This window comes from Delphinus delphis, chromosome 12 (genome assembly GCF_949987515.2).
Source record: "Delphinus delphis chromosome 12, mDelDel1.2, whole genome shotgun sequence".
NCBI classification, from domain to species: domain Eukaryota; kingdom Metazoa; phylum Chordata; class Mammalia; order Artiodactyla; family Delphinidae; genus Delphinus; species Delphinus delphis.
The window spans coordinates 67,995,431-68,013,084 of NC_082694.2; the positions used below are offsets into that span (position 1 = coordinate 67,995,431).

At 51.9% G+C, this 17,654-nt stretch overlaps 1 protein-coding gene and 1 long non-coding RNA gene across 3 annotated transcripts in view; one reads left to right on the forward strand and one right to left on the reverse strand.

Moving 5' to 3' along the window:
- The window catches only part of PLB1 (phospholipase B1), a 123,577-nt gene that overhangs the window by 14,503 nt on the left and 91,420 nt on the right, over positions 1–17,654 (reverse strand). The window contains exons 41-49 of the mRNA XM_069541256.1: positions 16,995–17,090; positions 16,372–16,443; positions 10,056–10,121; positions 6,850–6,910; positions 6,240–6,298; positions 4,243–4,310; positions 3,951–3,994; positions 3,634–3,733; positions 928–979 (exon numbers count right to left, since the gene is read on the reverse strand). Coding sequence (XP_069397357.1) covers positions 928–979; positions 3,634–3,733; positions 3,951–3,994; positions 4,243–4,310; positions 6,240–6,298; positions 6,850–6,910; positions 10,056–10,121; positions 16,372–16,443; positions 16,995–17,090 — 618 coding nt within the window. The remainder of the gene's footprint in view (positions 1–927; positions 980–3,633; positions 3,734–3,950; positions 3,995–4,242; positions 4,311–6,239; positions 6,299–6,849; positions 6,911–10,055; positions 10,122–16,371; positions 16,444–16,994; positions 17,091–17,654) is intronic.
- Positions 179–8,538, forward strand: LOC132435019 (uncharacterized). Of its 2 annotated transcripts, none has more exons than XR_009521473.1 (5): positions 179–269; positions 1,526–1,680; positions 3,617–3,763; positions 6,627–6,786; positions 7,903–8,538. It is a non-coding gene; the product is annotated as an uncharacterized lncRNA (long non-coding RNA). The 2 variants fall into 2 exon arrangements; XR_009521474.1 differs by having other exon boundaries at positions 7,913–8,538.

The window sequence follows — 17,654 nt, forward strand, 5'->3', positions numbered from 1 at the left end:
AGATGCCGAGTGCAGGCTCTCCTGCCCTCACCTTGGTGCTGGGGCAAGGACTCCGCCAGAGGGGGGAGGGAGGGAGGGAGGGAGGGAGAGAGAGAGAGAGAGAGAGAGACAGAGAGAGAGAGAGAGAGAGAGAGAGAGAGAGAGTGTGTGTGTGCGCGCGCGCGCGCGCGCGTGTGTGTGCGTGCGCGCGCACGCGTGTGCTCCCTCAGTACAGAGGACCTTTTTCCCTTTGAGATCCTCTTAAGAAAGTTGCGGTCCAGGAGGAGGTGGTGTGTATTTACCCACCCCTAAAATGGGATCGAAAGGCCTTCAGAGGAGCCGAGGGCACAAGACACATCTAGAAGCAAAAGCCCAGAGCGGGCCTCTCTTCAGGCCTGGGTCCAGGGAGGGGGGTGGAGGAGGAGCCCCTCGTGGACGGAGAGTTGGGAGGGGGACGGGGCGGCCCCCGGAGGAGCCTGCTTTCCACTCAGCGCCGCCATAATAGGAGCCCTCCCAGACGCTGAGTTCCAAGGCATAAACACAGAGTGTTTAAAAAAGTGCTGGTGGGGAGGTTTAGAGGGGCCGGGTTAGCGGGAAGGAGGAAGGGTTGGAATGAGCTGCCTAATTTTAGAAGCCAAAGTTTACATAATAGGGCTCTGGAAGCCAGCTCCTGGGTAAAGTGGAAAGCCGCCAGAGGCCGAGGCCTGCCACCTCCGGCCACCCTCTGCCCCTCTCACCTCCTGCAGCCGGCCCTGGGGGGAGGGGGCGGCAGAGACGGGCGGCGTCTGGGTGGCAAGGCCTGCTCCTCGTGGCTCGTTTGGCCCCTCTTAAGGACCAGCCAAGAGCCTGAGCTGCAGTGATACAGAGGGGGCTCTTTTAGGGCGGCTTGCACCCACCCCAGCTACGGGCAGAGCACCTTCCAGGGGCGGCCCGGGGTCCTGTACTCACAGGGCTGTTCTTCATTCGCTCCATGAGGTCCCGGGCCTGGGCCGGCATGTCACTGGGGGAGGGGGGAGAGAAGGGGACATTAGGGCTGGCTCACGAGGGAGGGCTCAAGCTGTAGGATTTGGGCCTGGCAAGGAGATGTTTCAGGAAGAAAAATGTTATATAAAGTTCACTCTTTCAGAATGCATCGCAAGGCTTTCCATTCTCAAGAAATATCAACCTGTTTAGAAAACTCAAAGATCTGCCCTGGACCTTGGAGCCGTAATTGATCCTGACCCTGCCAAGGGCTAATCTGCATCTCCCCACCCCCTTCTGCAGGCCTGCTCCTCTGAAGCCACTTCAGGGGGATTTGCTCGACCTTCCCATCAGGGACATTCCCTTATACTTCATCCAGCTCTTTCGCTGCAGGATGAAACTGAACTGAGCCTGTTCAGTTCTTATTTGGCTGCCTGTTTTAAAAATAACCTTTTGTATATTTGAAAACATTCATCGTCCCAAATGATCCCTCAGCTTTTTCCTTTCCAGGCTTCACGACTCCTTTAACCTTTACCTCTAAGTCCCACTCTCCATTCCTTTAATCCTTTTGTTATTCTCCTTGTAGTTCCTTTGGATTTCCACACCATTCCCCATCTCCTCACTTCTCCCACTTGCAACAAAACAGGACGGGGGAGACAAATACGGACAGGACTAGTTCTTCCTTCACCTCCTGGATACCTGCCATGAACGAGGAATTGAATGCTTCTGGATGAGAGACAGGTATGTCAATGGAAGCTTACCCAGCAATAAAGGGGAATGAACTAGTGATACACAAAACAATGGGGATGTATCTCAAAATAATTTTGCTGGGTGGAAGAAGGTAGACAAGAAAAGAGTACATAGTCTATGGTTCTGTTTCTGTAAAGTTCTAGAAAATTAAAACTAATCTATAGGGACAAGAAAGCAGGTCAGTGGTTACCTGGGGCCCAGGGAGTGGGGTAGAGACAGGAAGGGGCGGGAGGGAGAGATTGATTACAAAGAAATACAGGGAAACTTTTGGAGGTGATGGATATATTTATCATCTTGATTGTGGTAACGGTTTCACAGGTATATGCATATAACAAACTGATCAAATTGTACACTTTTAATACGTACAGTGTACTCGTCAATTACACCTCAATAAACTGTTATTTAAAAAAAGATATGTATGTGAGAAGGGATACAGCCAATGGAGGCTTCCATGGAAGAAATCATAAAAGCAGTAACTGGTACAGAATGGGCATTTTAAATCTTTGCATGTCCACAGTGAGCTGGGCATGTGGCCAAGCATACGTGGTACCATCCCTGCCATGTTTCTCATTAATACATTCAGGACCGTATCTCACATGCTACTGCTATTGATGCGTGTGTCAGAAAGCTATAAAGAAAGCCTGTCCTGGTTAAAGGTGACCACAGAAATCCCTGTAACCTTTTAATAGGTTCAAGCTATGAACAGGGGAATCCACGGGTGACAAGCCCTCAAGGGCACTAGGGGAAGTCAGGCTTTAAAGAAGCTGCATGTCTCGGCTACTTCCCCTGCCACTCCTCCCCAGGTACTCTTGCTGCCTGATGGAGACACCAAGCAGCAGTGAAATAGAAAAAGCAGTTTAAGAGAAGTGAAGCAGGAACGGGGAAAGGGGCTAGAATGTCAACAGACTAAGGAATCAATTCCTGGTTAATAAAGCCTGGGCTCTAAAAAAAATAATAATGGTAATACCAGCAACTAGAGGTTGATATGATGGCCCCATGAAGCCCAATTTTCTGCAGAAAATAATTCTTCCTGCTTATGATGTTGAGGACCTGACATCGCTTCCTGTGGCTCAGAGGCTCAAAGCGAGCGTGGGGCCCTCCTTACCGCGTCTGAAAGGAACTTTCCCTGTAAACAGGGTGAGTCAAGCGGGTTCTGTTTCCCTGGTGATCTGAGTGCAGCAACCCTTCTACAAAGCAAAGACCCAGCACGCTCTGTGCAGAAAATCAATGAACTCCATCAGGCATTTCAACTTTAATTATCTGGGTTGTTGTCAACCACAGAAATCCAAGTGCAAACAGACAACCGCCATGTTGTTTCGAGGCTCTACCATCTAACTCCCTAGTGTCAATACCATCTAACTCCCGAGTGCCAACATACGGCTTTTTCAGAGTCAAGGGCTGGAGGTTCAGAGGCGAGAGAAGGGAGGAGGGAAGGGCGGCCAGCCGTGAGGTCCTGCTCTGTGTCCCCAAGGTGCTGAGAGTTGTCACCTGCACATTCGACCCCAGCCTCCTCTGGGCTGGGAGACCAGCTGGAGTCAGCAGGAGGGCACCCTGCGCCCTGGCCGCATGCTTCCTGTCCGGCCACCCTCAAGGGCTTCTCCCCGCTGCCCTGAGAGGTGCTAACAGCTCAGTGGGCAGAGCGAAGGCTCTGATTCAGCCTGGTCTGATCCTGGCTCCTCTGGTCCCTCGCTCTGATAACCTTGGGCCGTTCAGGAAACGGTCTACGCCTCTGTGTCCTCACGCTAGTCCCCATCTTGAAGGGTGTAAGGATTACAGGAGATGATCCACGTGAGGGGGCAGCTCAGGGCCGGGCAGCAGAGATGCTCCGTGCACCACGGCTCTTACGGCCCGTCTGTGGGCCCGGGTCCCAGACACCACCCTTCTCTCGTCCCTGATCTCTCGGCCTTGCCCTCCTCTGTCCCTCCAGTACCCACGTCTACTCACCGAGCTCTGGCCCCTCCCACTGCTGCATTCAGCCCGGCCGTCTCCTCCCGGGTGCCGGCGGAGAAGCCAAAGATTTTGGGGTTGAACTTCTTCAGAATGTCTTTGAAGAGGGAAGGAGCAGAGAGCACAGGTGAGAGGGAGATGGACGTGCAGTGTTGGGGCACAGGTGTGGGCAGGACGCTTCTGGGTCTCTTCAGGGCAGGCTGACTTCTCTCCTTACAGACAACCTTCTCTTCCCTCGCTCAGTGGAAGGGCCCTGGCCTCAGGGAGGGGTTGCTACGGCCACAGTGATGGTGCCTCTCCGTGCTGCTACTTACTGGGCAGTGTGGTGTGGGTCCCCAAGTCGCCGTCCCCTCCAATGCTGGGGAAGAGAAAGCACATTTGTTAAAATCACAGGTCATCATATTTCTGAGTCAGAACCAGACAGTCTGCCCTGGGGCAGGATTCCCATCTCCCTTAGGAACAACAGAAGCATCGGGCCATCGCCTTGCATCCCAGCACCAGGCCTCGAGTACCCGGCCTCATCTCTGGAGGGGGTGACAGGGAAACACACCACCCATGCTTCTGTGGGGAGCGTCATCAACAGAGATGAGTGGAGAGCACCCTCACCTCCAGGAGAGTCCCCTCCAGGCCGTGGAGAGGTCACTGGAGTTGCTGGGTCGGGCTCCCACCGCTGTCTGAAAGGCAAAGAGAAGGCTCTAGAGCTGGGCTGGGTCGGGTGCAGGCTGGGGGCACTGGGGAGGGGCCCTCTTGCCCTGGTGTAGCAGCTGGGACCTGGATTTACCTTTTCTGAAAATGGTACCAGCTTTTCCCCAGGCCACTTAATCTCGGAGTCGTCCTGACTTCCCAATCTTCCACACGCAACCAGTAACCAAGTTGTGGAAGAAGCAAGATTCTTCCTCCTCAACCTCTCTGGCTTCCGTCCCTTTCTTCGTGTTCCCTTTGCCATATTTCCAGGTGAGACTCTCATCTCCTCACCATGGACAGCTCTGGCGTCCAGCTGACCCCACGGTCTCCAGTGTCTCTTCCCATCTCACGGGGCTGCCCACCTGCTCTGCCAAGCACACCTGTTCCTTCACGCCTCCCTCTGACTCTGACCTTCCAGTGGGTGTCTCTTACTCACAGGGTCAGAGCCAAACCCCTTCACCAACATTCAGAGCTCACCATGACCTGGTTTCCACTTTCCTTTCCTTGTTCACCGCCTCCTTTCCTGTCCACACAAACCTTCAGGTCTAAACAAGTTGATCTGAAGCATGAGGGCCTTGGACCGGCCTACTAACAGCCACTCCATCCTTTCTGGGAATGCTGAAACTCCTCCTTTCCAGCCATTATGTCTCCAGTTCATTCTCTAACACCTTTGTCAATTTCTGCCTCCTCCATAACGCTTTTTTTAAAGGCCCTATTTTTTAAATTAATGTCTATTGGAGTATAGTTGCTTTCTAAAGGCCCTATCTTAAAAAAAGAGAGTATTCCTCTTTGAAAATTACAAAATTACTATGCATTCACTATAACCAGTGAAATGATACAAAGATGTTTTCATTACTAATTTACCCCTACTTTAATAACCTGCCCCCTGCTCCAGGTTCTACGTCCCCTCCCTCCTCACCCCTTACCCTCACATACACACTACCAGGATCAATTAATGGTTAAGAGCCTGGTGTGTATCCTTCCTTCCACAGCTTTCCCCACGTTCATAGCAAAATTAAAACACACTCAAACCCATCTGGAGAAGTTGTTCTTTACTGAAATGAATACCTGATTTCACAAGTCCGGTTTGTCCCCTATATGATTACGTATCTCCTTCCGTGTAAGTGTTTCTAGAGGGTTAAGACTACATCTCATACTGATTTTCCCTCTGAATTGCTAGCAGAGTGTCTCACACACAGACAATAGCTAAATAGTTGGCCCATACGATTCCTTTAGTGAAACTGTGCTACTTGCAGGTATTGGGCCCCCTCTGCCCCCACAAACACATCTTTAAATGGGGTGAGCGGGTGCTGGGCAGTGTGTGGGTAAGACCCACCATCCTAGGAGTCTGGGTGAAGGAGATGAGTTCCCTGGTAAAGGCAGGCAGACTTGGATAAGTACCTTAACACAGGGGTCCCCAACCCCCGGGCCTTGGACCAGTACTGGTCCGAAGCCTGTTAGGAGCTGGGCCGCACTGCCGGAGGTGAGTGGCGGGTAAGCGAGCGGAGCTTCAGCTGCGATTCCCCACCGCTACTCATCGCTCACTTTACCACCTGAACCCATCCCCTGACCCCCTCCCCTGTCCATGGAAAAACTTCTTCCACGAAACCTGTCCCTGGTGCCAGAAAGGTTGGGGACTGCTCCTTAACACACACAGATGAAATGCTTGGGAACAGTGGGGAGGGGGATGGATGGCTTCTATCAGGGGATGGAGGGGAGGCCCCGTGGAGGAGGTGGTATTGAGCCAGGCTGTGGAAGGGAGGAGGGGAGGGCATTCTCAATCGCCTGCTGGTGTTTTGCGGCTGCCTGGCTATGTCTCATTGCCGGACACAGGTACGTTCTCGGCTAAATGCTGAACACAGAGCTGATGTGGAGGAAGAGGTGATTCCGCACAGGGCCTGGCCCAGCTCAGTACTCACAGTCAGCGAGTCACCCAGGGCAGCTACCACTTTGATATCCGCTGGCCGGAGCTCATGGACTAGAGAGACAGGAAAAAAGATGGATGGTCAGTGGAGGTCTTCCTTTGAAACTATTAACTTGGCTAGGAGTCTGAGATTCTGTTCTTATCCCACAGGTTCCCATTAAACTTATTTCCAGCCTTAGGCTTTAGAAAATTTGTATTTTCCATCTATTCAGAGCAACTAAGGCACTGAAGGTGATGGGCTTGATGGCTCTCATCCATCCCGAGAGGAGCCCAGTTCACACTGGAGCGGTCCAGGAAAGCTCCAGCTGGGTGGGGGGCGGGGGGGTCATGAGCACAGGTAGAGAGGACCCCAATCCCTGACTATACCTACCTCACTGGGCAGGGAGGTCTGAAAGGCTGCCATCGGGACTAAGCCAAGGGGAGAAGTGTGGTTTGTGGAGAGCCCGGGAGCCCAGCAGTGCTGCAGCCTAGCTCGTCATGGGCTACCCGGGATCAAGGTCTGCACTGCACGGGAATCAGCAAGACCTGCTCAAGGCTCCAAGGTGTGTGTGTAGGTTGACTGAAGGGGGCCCTTGACTGAAGGGGGTGATGATGTTTATACTAACCTGATGTGGGGACACTGTTGGAAGGATTCCACTCCTCACACAGGAAGTCACTGCCCCAGTTCTAAATCAACAGGAGGAAAGACACAACACCCGACACTCACTGTGCAGGAAGGTTAGCTTCAGCCCAGGAAGAACTAGCTAAGGAATTCTTGGTGGAGGCTGGAATTATGTTACTGTAGGGGATCATGTGAGGCTAGAGCTGTGAGTTGTGGATGGAGCGAGAGGGGAATCAGAGGGGAGAAAATAGGTCTCTCCCCACCCGCCATGCACAAAACACATGATGTGCGGACACACTCATGCACACCCACAGTCTTTCCCACCTCAACTTATCTACACCCTTAAATGGAGCCCACAGTCATCCAAAGTAGGGGAGAAAACAGTGAAGGTGTGCAACAGGTGGTCTCCCAAAGGAACACAGACCTGGATGCCTCATAAGAGGTTCCATGTGGGTTTTGGTGGTGTCGTTTAACATGAAACTAATGTACACTAATTACAACGCTAGGACCAAAACAATAATTACAATATATTTAGGACAGTAATGTGAAATTTTTACAACTGCAAAGTTTCTGGTTTCTGCATATCATTTCTGAATATGTGCATATCATTTCTTTTGGTGTATTTAACTTAATAGCCAAACAATTCCTTGTATGTATATAAATTAACGTCTATAACCTGGATACCTTCAGTCCAATTCTCTTGTCTCTGGAATATAGGGCACACTTGCCAGGTGCTGGAGGAGGGGATGGGGAGGGAAGCAGAGGGCGCAGAGGTTGGGGGAAAGATAGAGTTCCTTCCCTAGTGCAGACGCTTGCATATGCCCAGAGCGGCCTGAGGGACAAGCCCAGTAGGGCTGAGTGCACAGTAGGGCCCCACACACAGCTGTTGTCCGGTTGACTGATTCTCTAGGCGTGTGGTTGCCAAAGGCTTTGGAAGCTTGTCTCTTTCATTTGGTCAGATGATGAGGCAGACATGCCTTGTTAAAACACTCCTCTCACAAGGGAGCAAAAATGAAACTTCCTTTAAATATTAGTTGCTTAATCTGATGTAATTTAGTTTATTCCAGGGAACTGCTCAATTCATCACACGGATGGAGTCCTCCTTCTGTGTGGGAGTTCTACTGAAATCAAGAACACGTTTGTGCGCAGATGACAAATATCTGGGGAAGATGCAATTAAAAAAAATTCTATAGCCGTGAGCACTTTAGAAACATCTCAGAGAACTGGTGAGCCAGAGACAAGCCCATCCCATGCAGATGAACAGACCCAGGTTGGAAATGGAGCACTCTCGTCTGTTCCAAGGGAAGAACTGTACTTGGCACCCTATGCCAGGGCACCCGGATCCCCTGTGGGTCTTGTTAAATGCAGATCCTGAGACAGCAGGACTGGTGTGCTGCCTAAGACTCTGCATTTCTAACAAGTTCTCAAGTAATGTTGCTGTTGCCTGTCTGTGGCTAATTTAAATAGCAAGGTATTTTAAAAAAAGAAACAAATCCCACCACTTTCTAGGCCTGGGTTTTTAACTCTTCCGGCAACAGAAGCAAAGACACATGAGACTAAGATCCAAGAGGACAGAACCAGAACCACTGTTTTCACCAGTGTATACCCAGCACTTTGCACAGTGCCTGCGCCATTTAGGCATCCAATAAATATACGCATGTTAGATAAATCAATCAATGCCCAACTGACAAGATGTAGCTGACATTTCAATTCTAATGGATTTTGTTCGTGGTTGGCCTGGGACACGCCTCTGTTGGGCTAACATGAGCCTAAGAGAATTCAGAGAGGCTGGATGGTGGCATTACCACATGGCTTGCATCCCAGCGCTTAGCACCTAACGGTTCTTCAATAATTTCAGGTGAGTTCGTCTCAGTGCTTCAGCTGGCTTAGAAAACGTCTTTCCTCAATCACTCCTGCTGCTCCCGAATCCATTTTCCACACTAGTCAGGGGGTCTTTAAAAAGGTGAAATAGATTACATCACCTTCTCCTAGAACCTCCGACAGTTTCCCACAGTGCTCCACCTGAAGTCCAACCTTCTTTCTTAGGGATTCAGATTCTGTGGGATCGGTCCCTCAATAAACCCTCTGGTCTCATGACCTACTCTCTACCTCATTCACACGCCCACAGCCACACTGACTTCTTTCTCTCATCAAATACACCCGACTCAGCCCCACTTCTGAGCCTTTGCACTCCCTGGTCCTGCCTGGGACTCTGGCTCTGGCTCTCCAGATAGCCGGCGTCTTTTCATCATACACATCCCAGCTCAAATCTCTCCTCCTCAGAGAGGCCTGACGTGGTCTGCACGGCTCATCAGAACATGCCACCCTCCCTGCCCCATCTCACTTTCCTGCATCACCTTCCTCAGAGCTGTCTTCACTCTATGAAATGATTGTGCTTAGCTGTCTACTGGATGCCTCCTCCGGTAGATTGTAAGCTCCATGAGGGGTGGGACCCATCTGTCTGGTCCACTGCTCTATCTTCCTGAGTCAGTGTCTGACACACAGTAGGTGTCCAGTCTGGAACGACCTCTAACTCCTGAGGGCAGGACCACGCGGACGCTTCTCTGAACGCCCTCCAGCCCCTCGCACAAGACTGGACAAACCATAGGTGCTCATCCGACACTGGTGGTTGATCCCTCGATCTGGTGGCCGACACATGTGGTCTGGACCAGGCCGGTCCTGCAAGGCCGGGTGTGGTTCAGGATCCTTCAGGCCATCTTTGCAGTAGCTGCCCCTAAAGTCATGGGCCCTGAATCCTCAGAGCTAGAATGATTGACTTGAACCAAGCAAGCCCTGGAGACCCACCTGCATATGCGTCAGCTTCCTGTTGGGCCCAGCCCCCGGAATTGAGGTTCTTCCCACTCAACGACAGGAAATTGACAGTGCATCATACCCACCGCCTCCCCCTCATCTCTTCTTGAAAGGCTGAGCTGCCTGATCAGAAATGATGTTTGTGCAAAGGTCAAAGACAACTGATCCACAGGCACTTCCTCTAGTTGGTTGCTGACATCAGGTGAACACTTGAGAACATGTTAGGACGATCCTGGGACTTTGTGGTTCAGGAGCCTTTTCTTCACATTCCAATTTCCAGTATGTAAGCGGGGTACGTTTCTGATTAAGCTAACTCTCGGAAACCCACACCACGCCCCGAGTCGCCGGGAGGTGGAAATGGTTTGTCCCTGAGAGAGGCAGACGTGCGTCGGGGGTTACCTCAATGGACGGCTTGGTGGGGTATGTGTAGTTACTGTTCCGGGGGGTTCTCAGGAAGGGTTCATTCTAGGAGAGAAAAGAAACCACAGGGAGAGGTTATCTGACAGCCTGGAAGATTGCTTAGGAAACATTAAGTACTAACAATCCTGTCCTGTAGATTTATTTAACATGATCTTCTGCATTTAAATAGAAAGAACCGTACAAACATAATTTCATTCATTCCCTAGAGGATTTTACATAACAGCTTTGACAAGGGATGCACAATAAAAGGCCTAAAAAGGGTTCCATACACGTTCTATTCAGGGTTCTGCGCTTTTGTTTTCACCCTGGCGATTGAACATCTCCCTAATCCTCAGAATGATTTTTCTTTCCTTTGTCATTTCTCTGGCAAGAGATTCACATTATAGCACTTTTTTCTTCACCAAAAAGTGTTATGATCATCAATGTATTTTAATATCTGCTGCTATTAGTATGATTTTGCCTCCTTTGAATTATGTATCTTACCCCCTTCGGGTTGGCTTCACATACTCTGGTTGTGTTTTTTTTCTCGTGAAACAGCCTCTTCTTTCCCTGCTCGCCTATTTATTTTACAATCAGTTTCACACACGCCCAGTCAAGAATCCAGGTCTATTCAGTTGTGGGTGATAAGTTGGTCGAAGAAGGAAGTAGACAAAGGAGAAAAGGGGGAAAGCAGGTAATGAGAAAATGTGAAAATGACAGTGAAGCAATAAGAAGTTCATAAGCCAGAGATCAGGCCAAACAGCGCAGGGCTGTCAACACCTTCACAAGACGCGCTGAGTGGGGTAGAAGGGCCATGGTCTGAAAATTTGGGAATAACATGGGAGTAAGTAGGAAGAACCGGAATGTTGGAGAAGAGGTCATTGGAGATCCGAACCAGGGGTTGAGAGCTGACTGCCCATCCGCTCTATTTTGGCCTGAAAGGTGCTTAAAAAGGAAGAGGAGGAAAGGAAGGGAGAGGAGAGAAGACCAACTCTGAATGCTTCCCGAAGAGGCGTGTGCCCTTCAGTTCTGACCCTACCACCTCCTCTTGTCCCAGACCTGATCCCATCCACACAGTCGTGTTCCTGCCTGGCACTGCATCTGAGTCTGCAACCCCTGAATGCCCCCGCTTTACAGATGAGGAGCAACTGGGGGGCAGAGTGGAGGAGGGACCTGCTCCAGGTGGAGAGCAGGAAGTGAGTGCAGAGCCAGGCCCGACCCGCCAAGCCTCCTGACCAGCAGTGGCCTCCTGCCATTCCTCACGGGGAATTCCTCCTGATCACGGGAGTCAGGTCCGAGAAAGACCCTGCTGGTCATACAGAGGGATGAGGAAGAGAAGGTCTCAGCAGTCACCTTGGAGGATGAAATCTAGGTACATGAAAGCCCTAGCCCTCAGCACAGACCTTGGCTCCCTGGGCAGTGCACGTCTCTCCTAACCTCCGAGTCTCGGCATTCCTAGTTGCAACATGATTCAGAGGGGGCATTCGGGGCCAAGGGCAGGAAGTGTGCCCTGGACCATCTGCAACACTGCAAGGAGACAGAGCTTACAATGGCACGTCGCCCCGGCTAACGAGGCTTGTCTCTGGCCAATGCTATTGTGCCCCCTGAGCTTCACCATCAGACGAGGGCGCTCTGGGAGCATCCTATAAATAAATACCCACCTTTGTAGAGCCCCATGTGTTCAGAGCTCTGTTCTAGGTGCCAGAATGAGGGGAGGATACAGAGGCTTACAACCCGGTCAGGCAGAGAACATGAGAAGCATCACGTAGCGAAGCATCAGAGGATAGCGCAACCAGTAAGTGCAGTAATTGCTGAGGAACGGTTGCAAGATCTGGGAATGTGTGGTCCTCAAAGACGAGACTCACTGGGAGGGGGGTCACTCGTTATCATTCTCTCCCCACTTCACGGGAGCCCCGATGGGGCACAGGGCCTGGGGGCTGGAGCTAGTCTCAGAGTGGTTACCACAGGAAGAACCGGAGAGCAAAGACGCTCCCTGCCCTTCCAGACATGCTTAAAATCAAACTGGAGAGCCTATTCCATCTCATGATCCAACGGTAGAGGGAGGGGCCAGAGAAGGGAGACTGAACTAAGGCGTCAGGGAGACACTGGAATGCGGTGGGGAGTGAGGCCAGAACGGGAACAATGAGAACAGGTCCAGGACAGTGGCAGACAGGTGGCCTGGGTGCCCGGGGCCCGTTGACCGCACTGTGTCTGCATGAGTCAGACTGGGTTAAAGGCCTGGCGCTGAGCAGAGGGAAGAGGGAGCCCATTTAGTCCGCTGGCTCTCCTAGGCGAGGTTGCTAACACCAGTAAGTAGAAAGCTAAGCCCATTGAAGGCCAGCACAAGGAAATGTTCTCCTAGTTAGAGCTGTGCAAAGATGGTGTGGCCTGCCGGTGGGCACAGCCCCGACAGCCACCTGATGTGAGTCAGCAACGTGAGTCAGTGGTTTCGGGAAAAGGTCTTGTTCATCTTGGCAGTGTTACTAGGTGTAAAGTTCCGTGAAGGAGAGCTGGTTTTCTTCTGTTCTGTGCTGCTCGGACCAAACCAGGTGTGTACTGTCAGGGCCGGGCACCAACTTAAGGGGGGGCCACGTTCCAAGGAGACATACCTACTACGTGAGGCAGGGTTTGGGACACTTGTCTGCGATAAATAGTTGAGGAAACTGAGGAGAAGACCCAGGGGAGGGTGGTAGTGGTAGAAGAGAGGAGGACATAACAGCGGTGCATGGAACACCCTCTGACATTTCTGTCCCACCTCATCCCAACCTCCCATCCTATCCCATCCCATCATCCCATCCCAAACGCGACCTACTAGGCTGATTTTACAACATATTAACAGGTAGCCACTTGGCTGTTAGAAAAGCACTGCCTTGAGCGTGTGGAAGTTTAAGTAGAAGCCATAGCCTCTAGTTGCCTGGGGAGGGATGTGGTAGAATAATTCAATTATTATATGAGAGACTGCCTCAACAGGACTCCAAGGCCCTCTGCACTGAGATCCTAAGGTTATAAAATTCTCTGTTGCTCTGTGATGGGAAGCATCAGGTGACCTTTAACACACAAAGTGTTGAGGACCTGAACTGGGGTGGTGGCAGTGGGAACGGAAAGGATGCCAGCGGGAAAAGCACTAGGAAGGATCCTATCAGATAGCGTGCCTGACGTTTCACACCTGCAGAACTGTGACAGCCACAACAACGTGGACAGAAATAGGAAGTCCTAAGGATCAGAGAGTTTGGGAAGACAGCTATTTCGTTCCTATGGACGTTGTTACTCAAACATCATTTTTTGAATGAATATGAGTGAGTTTGAGATGATGAGGAGGTCCGGGCAGGAATGGGAGATTTAGAAGTCCAAAGCATTCAAAAGACAATAGACCCCATACGTAATTCAAAAGAGAAACACTGCTAAACAATAAAGGAAGTATAAGGGAATCCAAGAAACCTCGGCTTTTTCTCAAGATGAAAGACTGGATGAAATAGCACTTGAAATTATTTCACTTTGTCTCTCCGTGTTTCCCCTTGGTTCCCCCATTCTGTGGGTACCCTGATCATATATTTAATCTGCCTTCTGGGTAAGCTTACACCATAGAGGGCAACCAAGGGGGAAAGATCTCTTAAGGGTTAGAAACAGAGCTCAAGTTTGGGGGAAAAAAGTAAGAAATGACGACACAGGTTGGGGGATCCTAGGCAAAGACATTTAACGGGAAACCCTGGTAATGGACAGATCTCAGAGTGAGGGGACCTAAAGAAAGAGAAAAGAGAATAGGGCTGAGACATGGAAGTTGGAGAATGTCCACATTTTCGATGCTGGGAGAAAGGAAGGAGGGTTATTAAAAGAGATGAGAAGGGGCAGACGCTAGAAAAACAGAACAATCAAGGTGGCTTTACATCCACGAATGCAAGGAGGAATAAATTCACGGAGGAGGTGGCTAACTCTGACAAACGCGTCTAGAGAGGGCAAGAAAAAGACCTGAAAAAGGACTCCGCTCACCTTCGGCCGATTTCTTCAAAGCTCGAGGAGGAGCCACAGCCAGCAGCCCTGGGTTAGGGAAGGAGCGGGCAGAGGCCATGAAGGCAGGAAGGGGACAACAGTCACAGTCCACAGAGCAACTGATCAAAAGTTGGCCACAGGGCTTCCCTGGTGGCGCAGTGGTTGAGAGTCCGCCTGCCGATGCAGGGAACACGGGTTCGTGCCCCGGTCCGGGAGGATCCCACATGCCGCGGAGCGGCTGGACCCGTGAGTCATGGCCGCTGAGCCTGTGCATCCGGAGCCTGTGCTCCGCAACGGGAGAGGCCACGACAGTGAGAGGCCCACGTACCGCAAGAAAAAAAAAAAAAAAAAAAAGTTGGCCATAAAATCCTGTGTGCAACCTTAAAGTCTAACAGAAATCCATGGAATACTGTTAAGTGCCCGACCTGGCTGGGCAGAATGCACTTGCAGTTGATTGGGGCTGGGGGAGGAGCAGGCAGGAAGCTGAGAGAGCTCCCCAGTGCTTGCATCCGTCCCTGCCCCCTCCTCCCTGCTGGGTCCTGCCTGTGGCCTCTATGTTTAGACTCAGCTAGGATTAAAATATGTGCTGCCTGGCCCCTGTCAGCTCACACTGAGTTGCTGGTGGACTTTTATATAGCTCCAAGGCACATGGGAGGGAGCAGATGGGACCTGAGGAATGCAGAATTCTACGTTGCCTGGTGCGGTGAGGTTGGGCTGGCCAACAGATGGATCCTTTTGGAATGTGCTCTGGGGTTGCCTGGCAACCGCTTCTCCCAGGCTGGGCTTCTACGTTCCAGGAGGCTGGATTTGCTCTCCTCTGCTCACCAATGGCTCATTCAGGTTCTGTCCAGGAGGAGAAGCGGAGCCCAATGTGGCTTGAGATTCTGGGTGAAGCAGCAGCCTTTTGGGGCTCCGTGCCTGATCTGGGACTTTGAAGCCCATGGTGACAGGGCTCTACCTGCCCCAGTGCCTAGGCTCCAACCTGGTACTTAACAGATATTTGTGAGGAGGAGAGCAAATGACGGCTCCCTGGAATGGGCTGTGATTACTTTTACTATTTAATGGAAGGGGAATTGGCAGATTGGAGAGGGTTTTCCATGGCTGATGTTCAGAATGGCCATATGGGTTCTGAAAATATTGAAATACTTACCCCCGTATGGCTTGCAGCCACTGCTCTGAGTCCCCGAATGCCCCCACTACCCAGGTTGCCTGGTCCCTCCCCTAGAACCCGCTGTACGTGGATCTAGCAATTAAATGGTTTACACCTGGCACAGAAGGGCCCTCTAGGACCTTGCCCGCATTGCACTGATTATTACATCTTTTGACCATCTCCTTCGCTCCAAGCCCTGGACCCGGCATCTGAGCCCTCTGCTACCACTGCCTTCACTCCTGCATCCCTTCTTCCCACCCTCCTGATGAAGCTGATGGTACAAAGGCTGAGCCTGGGCCTGAGACTGGGGTGGGGAAGGCAGCAGACAGGGAGGGGTATACCAGGCAGGGCTGCCCACTGTCTCTGGAGCCCTGACAGACACACGGGGGAGCTGCAGGTCCTCTCCCTGCTCAGCTGGGAGGGTGGGAGAGGGCGAAGCAGCCCAACCCAGGTGGGAAACCCAGCCTCCCAGACCGGGTCAGGCTCTCCTGCTTTCATTGCCTCTGAGGGCTCTCTGGCCTCAGCCTTATTTGGTTAAAGAGCCATAAGACAGGGGCTAGAAGAGGGGGTTGAAGGCAATGGGCACATGTACCTGCCCCACTCCTGGGCCTGAAATCAGGTTTAACAACCACTTAGATCTTCCTCCTTAAAAGGAGCCCAGCCAGCCTCACCCCAGTCATGGCAAGGCCGGGCCTGCTTGTCCCTCCCCCACCCAGCTCCAGGGCTCTCCTCCCTGACCCTCTCCCTGCCGGACATTCCCAATGCAGGCTCGACGACCACTAACCACAGCTTCTGAGCCCAGCTGGCTTCTTGCTAGGCCTCCAACCTGCAGCCAGACCTTCCCAACTGCCCCACGTACCACTGCTGAAATGAGCGGTCTTGCCACCTTCTGGCTTATTAACGCCACTTCTCAAGAATCCACATCCGTCACCCTGCTCGTCTCCCTCTACTGGGGCCAGGCCTCCTCTCCCACCTGCCTCTCCTAAAGACACAGGTGCTTCTGTACCCTCTTCTACCCCCCTCTGTTCTCCTCCACTTCCCTCCATCCTCCGAAGTCCGTCCTCTCCCAGTCAGGGGGCAAGATGGGCAAAGGGGAAGCTGTGGCGCGGGGTGAAGGGGATGGGTGGGGTCTGAGCTCTGGGTTTCTGGAGAGCAGCACAGCAGGCCCTCCCTCATTACCTGAGCAGGGCAGGGGAGGGGTATATGTGCCGTCAGGTCCAGGGTATCCGTTTTCTTTCCTAGTGGCTCAAGCTGATTGAGGAAGAAAAGAGAGACGTGCATGTACTAATTTGTTTCCACTGAAGTGAACATTCCCTGGCAGGGCTTCCTGCAGTGGGGAGAGCTCAGATTTGATTTCAGGGGGCCTGGCTTCCACTCCTGGCACTGCCACTTGCCAGCTGTGGGATACTGGGCCAGTTTCTTAGCTTCTGTAGGATTCAGCTTCCTCAGAAACTCCTAAGACTTTTCTTGCAGGGCTGTTGAGAAGCTTAAATGAGATAACATGGCTTAAACTGCCTAGAACAGCTGCTGACACATAGAAAATACTGAATAAACGTGAGGGTTCTGCCTTGCATTCATGTAAAGAGTCCCACACCGCAGTTCAAAGCCCAGAAGAGGGGAGGCAGTTGATCCCGGAATCAGAAGGACTCCGTATTTTCAGTTCTATACAGACTTCCACAGATGCGCTGGCCACTGCTCCTCTGTATCTTGCTTGCAAAGGGAGGCCAGGAACAAGCTCCATTCTAGGGGGCTTTGCTCTAGACTAGAATCCCAGAGAACCAGGGACATCCCACTTATTTTACCATATTGACCCAAAGGGCTCTGGAGAGCTGGGAGTGGAATTTCTGATTTGGATGGAGGCAGTCTGGGGCGAAGAAGGACACATCCGGGCGCCCATCCTGAAGGAGAGAAACAGACGTCCTTAAGATCCCGTCGGCGCAGAGGGTGGATAGTGGGCCGCAGCTGGTGGGCCTGACCCCTGGGGTTGACCTCTCAATGCCCTCCTCCCCCGAGGGTGCTCCCCGCCTGTGGCTTCCTAAGGCCCTGCTCACCTCGAGAGGGAGATCAGAGCAGTCCCACAGATCAATAGCCTTGAGTGACCCCAAACTCCTAATCTGCTTTCTGGTCCCACAATTCCCCTTATTTAATTAAAAAAGTGCTATACGTACGTTTAGGCACATGTACGTAACCCACGCCATGGTTGAGGGAATGAGATACTAGTCCCTGAGGAAGTCTTGGTCAGCCAGCTGGGAAAAGCTACTTCCCAGCCCTTGGCCAGCTGGTCCCAGTGACCTTGGTGGGGAGAAGAGGCCAAGCCTTGGGGCAGGCCTGGGCAAAGCCTAGGTGCTCAAAGCTTCCTCCGGCTTCCCTCCAGGTAGGCCAGGCCCTTGGGATGGAGGCCCAGGTAGAGAGAACTGAGTCCCCACCCTGGTCCATTCCCAGAGCTCTTCTGCTCAGAGTGG